The sequence below is a fragment of the Branchiostoma floridae genome, chromosome 10, assembly GCF_000003815.2.
Source record: "Branchiostoma floridae strain S238N-H82 chromosome 10, Bfl_VNyyK, whole genome shotgun sequence".
Taxonomy (NCBI): domain Eukaryota; kingdom Metazoa; phylum Chordata; class Leptocardii; order Amphioxiformes; family Branchiostomatidae; genus Branchiostoma; species Branchiostoma floridae.
The window spans coordinates 19,155,595-19,165,569 of NC_049988.1; the positions used below are offsets into that span (position 1 = coordinate 19,155,595).

At 38.6% G+C, this 9,975-nt stretch overlaps 1 protein-coding gene across 1 annotated transcript in view; it reads right to left on the reverse strand.

Annotated features, from left to right (window-relative positions):
* Positions 1-7,573: 7,573 nt before the first annotated feature.
* Positions 7,574-9,975, reverse strand: part of LOC118425055 (ABC transporter G family member 9-like) — an 8,474-nt gene continuing 6,072 nt past the window's right edge. The window contains exons 12-15 of the mRNA XM_035833872.1: positions 9,321-9,449; positions 9,157-9,232; positions 8,828-9,050; positions 7,574-8,211 (exon numbers count right to left, since the gene is read on the reverse strand). Coding sequence (XP_035689765.1) covers positions 7,824-8,211; positions 8,828-9,050; positions 9,157-9,232; positions 9,321-9,449 — 816 coding nt within the window. The 3' untranslated portion in view covers positions 7,574-7,823. The remainder of the gene's footprint in view (positions 8,212-8,827; positions 9,051-9,156; positions 9,233-9,320; positions 9,450-9,975) is intronic.

Genomic DNA, 9,975 nt, shown 5'->3' on the forward strand with positions numbered 1-9,975 from the left:
GGGCAGACGGGTCTGAGCTAGGCTCCTTCAACGACTGGGCACCAGATGAACCCAACGATGGTGGTGGTTGGTGGTGGGGATATCGTCGAGGACTGCAGAACTGTGGAACGTTTCAGCCAGACAACGAATGGGATGACTATCAGTGCAGCAAGAGCCTGTACTTCGCTTGTGAGGTGGCCCCTTCTTCACGTAAGCTGTTAATTCTTTCTTGACCTTTAGATTACCCAGTGGTCATTTGATACAGAAATGGGTCTGGTACATGAATTGCTGTACATTAATCTCTCATCGTATCTCAATCATGAGTCTATTCCTGAATACAATGTAATATCATTAGTGTGAAGTACTTTTGCTGTTAAGCTCGCAAACTAAGCGAGCAGAGAGTATACTCTTTATGATATCATAGTAAGCAAGACATGCTTATTAACAAAAATGTTACAGAAAAAAGCAGCATCTATTACTTAGTCTGGTATAAAGTGTGAAATGTTGGAAGGATAATATGCAGCTCTTGCCCGAACACTTCTGACTGAATGTAGCTTGAATCCAGATCAGAGTTATACCATCTTCCTGCTTCAGTAGTACATAACTTCATTTGCTTAATTCATTACATCTAAAGACGATGAACACAATATGAAAATGTATGACGATCTTTTTTATGCTCTTTTACAGAAATCGCATGTGAGGGTGAAACTTTGCAGCTACGTTGCTTACCGGGAAAAAAGATCCGTGTCGAGTCCGCAAGCTATGGCTGTTATCACAGTTATAACAGTTTGAACCCATGTAAACATGTCAGACATGATGGGAGCCACTTTTTTGGCGAACGTCCAACTTATTTTTCCTGTTCTTGTAAAGCAGATGACAGCGACCGCATTGTACAGGACAAGTGCGAGAATGAAAATCACTGTTTGGTGAGGGCAAGCAATCTAAACTTTGGTGATCCTTGTCCTCATAAAATCAAGTACTTGACGGCAGAGTATTCCTGTGTCTAAGGCCTATGTACACGTAGCTTTCTAAGCAAAATGCGTTGATCAGTAGAAGTGTTTCAAAGAGTACTGATGGATATTTTACAACATCTTGTTTTACAACTTCATCCCATATATAGGAACAGGATGGAAATGTCTTGTTTTTGCTGACTTTTCGTCTTCTACTTGAAACCCTGTGAACCATTTTTAACAGTTTCATTTGAAATGATCTGAACTTTGACACGCAGGTAGAGTTAGCAAATTCCCCCACTTGTTTTTCATTTTCTGAAAGCCTAGGTTGATTTTCGATGGTTTTCTATTTTGTCATAATTTAGCTCTTTTGTTTAAGACAAAATGATCTGAAATTTTGGGTTGGGATTGGTCCATTTTGGTCTGATTTGAAATGAACAATCAAAGATCAATGTTACAGGAGAAAATTGTCAAAACATACAAAAAGTAGTTCATTACCAACAGTCAAAGAAATACCTTTTATTCTTACTTGTTACACTTTTTCCATATATCAATAGTTGTTTGATGTTTAAAATATTAACCAGCCAAGTTTGCTAATGTTGTGGCCTTCTTTGCCAGCACTATGATGTGGGTGATCTATCACAAGATGTCTGTTTCCTTTCTATTTTCTTCCCTTCCCAACTCAATATTACACGAAAGCCTTTCATTACAAGAAAATCTAATGACACCAGTAAGAAATAATCCGTTACCCTTGAATGGTGGGTACATTTTCTGGGTCACCCTGTATGTAGGCTCGAAGCAGGTGTTTTCGAACCTTCTAAGGGAGTGGGGAGGCATGTAGGGAAAAGGTCACGATTTTCCTCCACCAACCTCTGCTTGGAGAGTAGTTCTATCTTAGAAGTAGACAAAATATGGTTACTTTGTGACTATGCTTTGTATTATCATATATCGTAGATACAGGCACACAATGTTCTTCTTTTGAGACAATCATACCAACTTTACTTGGTGAAAAATTGGCAACACTTGGATTGGGATTTCTTGAATCTGTGGAAGACAACATGTCTTAGGAAATGGTGGTTTTATCATAGAAGTAGACTCTGCGCCAATAGAATATATATATTTGTATTGCTTATTGTTACTTATGTAGATATAGGCACACTATGTCCTTCTTTTGACAGAATCACACAAAATTGTTTGGCGAAAAATTGGCAACACTCGGATTGAGTTTTCTTGAATGTTCGGTAGACATCAATTGTCTAAGGAAATGGTAATTCTGTCTTAGAAGTAGACGCTGTGCCAGTAATTATATATACTTGATTATTGTTACCTAATATTTAGATACAGGCACACAATGTCCTTCTTTTGACAGAATCATACTAATTTTTTTGGTGAAAAATTGGCAACACTCGGATTTACTTTTTTTAATGTATGGGAGACATCAATTGTTTAATAGGAAATATATTAATGGTGGTTCTGTCTTGGAAGTAGACGCTGTGCCAGTAGAATTTTATATACTTGCTTATTGTTACTTATTTAGATACAGGCACACAATGTCCTTCTTTTGACAGAATGATACAATATTTTGGGGGTAAAAAATTGGCAACACTCGGATTGAATCATGTCTTGGGAAAAATTGTCTAAGAAAATGGTGATTCTGTCTTAGTAGTAGACGCTGTGCCAATAGAATTATATATAATTGCTTATTGTTAGTTATACTTATTTAGATACAAGCACACAATGTCCTTCTTTTGACAGATTCATACCAAGTTTACTTGGTGAAAAATTGTCAGCACTTAGATTGAGTTTTCTTGAATGTTTGGTAGACAACATGTCTTAGGAAAATGTGGTTTTGTCAAAGAAGTAGACGCTATGCCAATTAAAAGTTTTTAACTTTGAAAGTGTTCGAGTTAGGGGCTGCTCAGTCAAGTCGTTGGATACTGCAATTGGACAAGAATTCTTTTAGCTCCCTTATATGAAAATAATGACAAATTCCGTACTGATTGAAATAGCAACATTTTTAGAAACTTGACCACAACCTTTGGCAGTGAAATCTTTAACCAGAGACTTAAAATTGCAGTTGAAAACTGATTGGCTGTGCAACAGTGATGACATCACACCGATAACACCATGACGTTCCTCTTATGTCCTCTCCAAGCAGACGTATGGCTCTGCCTATATTTTGCCTTTTTTTTGTATTCTCAAGATTTTCGAGCAGTGTGCTTTTATGGCTGTTTCTCTCACAAGGTGAAGGTAAACAGGAAAAATCCACACTGTTAGAAAGACCTCAAGAGAACACCTTACTTTAAAGGATAGGGCCAACTTTTCCCTACTTGGAAATTAACGCTAATTCACCTTTATCCATGGGGTAACCTATATCCATTGTATCTAAAAACAGGGTGTTTAGGGATATCCGATCGATGGCTGGTGGTTTCAAATTGCAGTATTTTGAAAAAACAACAACAAATCGAAACCACTGTCAGTTGAAACAACAAATTGAAACCACTGTCCGTTGACCGAATATTCCTAGATACCTCGTTTTCAAATACATGTACAACGGATAAAGGTCACCCCGCGGATAAAGGTGAACTAGCCTTACCCTTTATAATGTTCTTCAGAAAGGTGATAAGAACGTGTGAAGTAATTGGCTCTGACAGAGGTACATGTATGTTAGATGTCAATATTGTTAGTAGTGAACAGTAACTGTTGTTGAATAACATGAGCAGCAGAAGACAGGAGCATAGATTTAAATAGATGTAGGGCAGAGTACACTGTATGTCTGGCCATAATAGCCTTGAGACCAACGTTAACGTTACTTCTATTACAGAAGATAGGCTATCAATCCACCACATCTGTCTGAAAACATGTGTAAAACCATCCATGCATGTGGAATGTGTTGATGTTCATCATTGAGACCCATGTTAGGATTTAATTTTTTTTTCTTTTACCATTTAATATATATCCATATATCCACAGGAAACGGTAAGTGAAAGTTAGACCCCATGTCTCCACAGTTGAAAGTCTTACCACTGTAGAAAGAAAGAGAAACCATCACTGCCTCAGAGTGAAAACCTATATGGAACTCAAACTAACATCTCATGAAACATGTATAACATGTATGTGAATACAGTTCACAGAAACGAGGCTTTCCTATGTGAACGATTTTCAATTGTAATAATACATCAAATATGTCAGCAGATCTGCAAGATCATGTTATCCTGAGATTAGATGTTTGATGGAGATGCTGAAGAACTATATATGACATGTTCAGAAATTGAGCTGTTCTTGTAACAAAGTTAAATCATGACCACATGGACTGTTATAGGCTTAAACAAGCAATGAACTGACTGGAAAAACACAGGAATTATATAATGGTAAAGATCATGTAAAGGAAACCAGCTAAAGAAACGCAATATTTATTGAACCACATGTACATGTAGTTTCTTCCAGTTTTGTAGAGACTAACATGGAAACCATTGTAACAATCAGGACTGTAACGCTCAAGCAGTTTCATATCAACACTGCTTCATGTATATCTGCTGACAGTTGTTGAGACTGGCAATGTTAAGGATGCTTAAGATTTTGCGCTTTTGGTGACTATTTACAATAAAGGGAAATGAAGTTAATTGAGCATCTGTGGTTTTTAACAGTGTCAGTGTGACAGGATGGTTGGATGTGTTACATATACATGTAGTATACGATTCAATAGAGATTAGATCTGGCCCCGTGCGATAGAATATTCATGCTGAAAACAATTTACAGTTGCTGTCTACACATAAAAGATACTATTTGCAACCCTGAATGAATAAATAATGTTATGAAGTAGAAAAGAAATCAAGGCAGGGAATAAACAATTGTAACACGTTCTATTATAAGTACGAAGGAACACTAGCCAGATGGAGAGATGTCTGCGTCAATATCTGTGTGTGTGCATGTGTGCTGTAGGATGGCAAACATCAAGCAGATATGATGGGCTTGCTCTGTGGTACTAAGCAGAGGTTAGGCGCCGGCTTTTTTAACGTTTTATTTCTATTCGTTTTTATCGGGCTTTCCATGTTGTATTGTTTCTTTTAACATTTTTAGGTTTTGACAATAAAAGATACACTACAAAATAGAAAAACGACTAAAAAAACAGCCGGATCCTAACCTCTGCTTGGAGAGTAGCTCTGTGGATCCTTTGTGGTCTTTGCTGTCTGTCTATCTGAAGTCAACTTAGAGAGACATAGGGATGTAAAAAAATGCCACAAACACAGATTAAACCTGACTGAAACAAGTTCTGCTTGCTGGATGGAAATGAGTAAAATGGGTGGATGGCCAAGGGATGAGAGTAACAATGATTTGTCCCCTTAATCATGCTAAAAATAGCCTTAAGCAGGTCGACACCAACCTTAATAAGGTAAACACCAACTAAAAGCCTACAGAAAAATTAAGATAAAATGTATGTATCGAAGTAGCCCCATAAACTCTATGTCATTTTAAAGGCCTGTGTCGAAAATGAGAGAAGAACATGTCCCAAAATATTGTTTGTAAGTGCAGGACTATGCAAACAATTGTTAAAGGATATTGATTAAAATTCTAGTACAGTCGCAACGGCCTCTAGCATTTGCCCTAGGTACTGCAGTGGAAAATCATGACAAATTAATTCAGGAAAAGATGTTGAAAGGTCCTCTTCAAGCAGATGCTATGGGCAACTGCACATGTTCCTTTTGGGGTTTTGCTTTATCAATATCCAAGTTTTTAGCATAGCAGTACTAGTCAGGATTCTACCTAGTGCATTTTAGCGTAACGAGTCAGAATGCTATAATTTGTGACCACAATGCTAAAATGAGGACCACTATGCTAATATTTTCAATATTGAGAAATGTCAATCAAATATGGAAAATGATGATATTCCACTCCAAACTGAACACAAAATCCTTCAAATTACATGTGATGTTAACAGAGTTAAGAAACTTCACGGGTACTCTTATAATGCCAACTTTTTACTCTACATTTTTCAAAATCTCACTGCAGAAGGGCCAAGAGCACCTTTCTACACCATCCCCATCCCAGATTGGTTGCTTTGCCCTTACCATTACACTAAAAAAATCCTTGCTAGAACCCTGGCAGAAGATGAACTGAAGTTTTCTTGTACAGAACTGTTGTAACAATAAAAAAAGTCAAAATCCTAATCCCACGCCTGATGGCGCATAGGGCGGCGCCATCTCTGTTTCAGTAGCCCTGGGCCACACACAGTTGTGCAATAACTACAGCAGGGGGCTAGTCCACTGGTAGTGGTGTGTGTTCAACTTCCATACTCTTTCCCGAATGCTGAGTACTAAGCAGAGCAAGCAGCATGTATACCATTTTTAAAGTCTACGGTATGGCTCAGCCGGGGATCGAACTCACAACCTGTCAATACAAGGCGAACACTCTACCCACTCGGCCATTGCGACGGCAAAAATCATCATGGGAAATCACCTTGGAGACATTTGGCTCTTTTATTTCCTTCTCTGAGGAACAACCATCAATTCTTAAAGAATCAAGAACATAATACAACAGAACAACAACCAATAAGGTTAACTCTGAATAATTAACAACATTTTAAAACACATGAACAAAAATACATGAAAGCATATGAAATGAATCAACAGAGGTCTTCATAACAACAAAACATAGAAAAGAGCCTCTTAACAGATAAAATTTGAAACAACAGACCAACAACTATTGTAACACATATTAGCATTCTTAGACTTTAGGTCACACCAATGTAATATGTTGGTTCTCGTAACTAATTAAAAAAAAAATAATGTCTGACAGTGTACAGTTTCTGTAAGCACGTACATTGTGCAACTTTTCCTTTTAGACTTCTGTTCTCAAGTAAGTGTGTCGCCATCTTGCTATATTTACTTATTTTGAAGATTAATGAATGAATGAAGATACACAATTACATGGTTGTATAGTGTATGCTTACTAAGGATGTACTAAAGAGTAAATTTGCATGAAGGAAATGTGTTACCTTCCATCACATGCTTGCACATACAATTTTTTTTGTCCTGATCATATACAATGAACCTCTAGACAACGCTATCAACAGTCAATCTTAAAACAATGATAAAATGTCATGATTTTTGCCCAATTCCTGAGTATATTGTAAGTACATCTGCCTTTAAGTTAATACATTGCTGTTTTGGTTTAATCATACAAGAACTGTTCAACAAAATAGTTCTGATACATTGATTATACATATATATATATGGCACCAATACATACATTTGTACCTGATTTTAAAGTAAAACCAACTTAAATATAGAGTGACTGTGGAGGGATAAAATCCATGCATAGATTCACCTATACTAACACTGTCTCATTTACATTGATGCCTGTCATTAGGCAATGGATTTAAAAAGATAAACCTAAAAGCAAACAAAAGTCTCACTAGTGATCACATATCGATGACAACAGGAAGGTAGCATTAGAATTTTTTTGAAAAAGATACATATGACACATTGCTAATAGACAAGTAAGTATGTAAATTGTCTGAGACATTAAGATTTGTGGAGAGAGAGAGGGAGAGAAAGAGAGAGGGAGGGAGAGATAGATAGCTTAGCATATAACGTTACAGCGCTAAAACTTTTATTCAAAAGCAACAAAGTTACGTTTTCCTGCTCTATTCAGGTTTCCTAAAATACCTCAGCACGAGGTAGCCAACTCTCCAAGCAGAGGTTGAATTGCGCAGATATAGTAGTAGTCGGAAGAGTGCCCGTGTTATTCTTCCGACTACTACTATATCTGCGCGATTCAACCTCTGCTTGGAGAGTAGAGGTAGTCCAGGTACATAAACCCAAACAAGATGCCCAACAGAACCACATTTAAAACTGTGCACTGTTGCAAAAAAGATCTCATAAGTACCAAAAATCATTCTGGCTTCCTAAAATACCTGAGTACCAGGTAACCTAAGTACCTGAACACAAACATGATGCCCAACATTACCACAATATTCACCCACATCGGAAACGTCGCTCCTAACTGTTGCAGTACCTCCTCTGGAGGTATGTGTACTGTGGGCAACGAAGGTGGTACCATCGTGGCATTCGTGACCATGGTATTACTTAGAGAAGTTGTGGCTTGAGTCGTAGTGTTAAGGATCATTTGTGAGGTGGAGTTTATGGCTGAAGCTGAGCTAGTGAGGACAGAGCCGAGGGTAGTGGCGGCTGCAGTTCCGATGTTACCGACCGTTGCCTCTGTTGAAGTTGAGTTCATGGCATCGATACAAGTGTTGTACAAGGACTTGTCTGTGCTGCACCTGGAAACAGAAATAAAACACTATTGATTTAATTCTTAATAATTGATTATCTTAAATTAAGAGAGATAGGTTATCAAAAAGCAACCAAGTCAAATATATTTGTTTGTACAGCATTGTATAATGTATATACAGGGCGCCATCCTAACACTGTGTGGAGTTTAAATCCTTAAATTCTAAGTTGAAATGAGGAATTCTGAGGCTTCTTGAAGGGCAAAATTACTGTCAGACAAGTCACAGTTGCAGACGATAGCCACATGTGAGCTAGTAGCATCCCTGGTCAATCTGAAATTTATGCTTCTCAGAGGATCACTGACTGACTGACTGACAAACATTATTATTACAAATTGCAATTATGTTTAAAGTATTGCCGCTTGAAGAATCTGTCTGTCAACTTGATATCATTATGATCTTGATAGCCTGTTTTCCAAAGCAACAGATATAGGTTACCCTGCGGATAAAGGTGAACTAACGTTACCTGTAGAGATGGTCAGGATTGTAATTTCTTCTTCTTGTGCAAACGAACAAATAAACAGATCACCTACCTGTAGAGATGGTCGGGAGTGAAGTGCACACTGACTGACTGACTGACTGACTGACTGACAAACAGATAACCTACCTGTAGAGGTGGTTGGGAGTGAAGTGCACATTGAGCTGAGCCTGGAAGGAGTAGTTGAGAAAGGCGAAGTACTGCACCCAGTCCAGCCAGAAGGGGATGTCTGTGTTGTAGAACCCTCCGAGCAGCAGATTACTCAACATGAACACCGACACGGCGACTAGGCCCTCACGGAACTCGAAGAACACTGAACTCATAAAGAAGCCTATGGACTGGGGAGAGGAAAATACAAGGAGGTACATGTAAGAATTAATTCGTTCGTTTGTTCATTCCTCTCTTCCTTCCTTCCTTCATTCAACTCGTATCAAAGAACCCTCCCAACAGCAGATTACTCAACATGAACACAGACACAGCGACTAGGCCCTCACGGAACTCGAAGAACACTGAACTCATGAAGAATCCTATGGACTGGGGAGAGAAGAGCACAAGGAGGTAAAAATTCATTCGTTCGTTCGTTCATTTGTTCATTGACAGCCATTCAGCCAGACAGACAGACAGACAGAAAGAAGGGGATGTCTGTGTTGTAGAACCCTCCAAGCAGCAGGTTACTCAGCATGAACACAGACACAGCGACTAGGCCCTCACGGAACTCGAAGAACACTGAACTCATGAAGAACCCTATGGACTGGGAGAGATAATACAAGGAGGTAAAAATTTGTGCGTTCCTTCGTTCCTTCCTCCCTTCATTCATTCATTCAACTCGTGTTGTAGAACTCTCCCAACAGCAGATGATTCAACATGAACAGGGACACGGCGACTAGGCCCTCACGGAACTTGAAGAACACTGAACTCATCAAGAACCCTATGGACTGGGGAGAGAAAATACAAGAAGGTAAAAATTTGTGTGTTCCTTCTTTCATTCCTCCCTTCCTTCCTTCATTCAACTCGTATTAAAGAACCCTCCCAACAGCAGGTTACTCAGCATGAACACAGACACGGCGACAAGGCCCTCACGGAACTCAAAAACACTGAACTCATGAAGAACCCTATGGACTGGGGAGGGGAGAGAAGAGTACAAGGAGGTAAAATTCAACTAATGTCAATCTGACTCATTCATTCATTCTTTCAGTCATTCATTCAATCACCCACTCAATAAACCATTCATTCATTCATTCCTTCACTTGCTCAATCACCTACCCACTCGCTCGCTC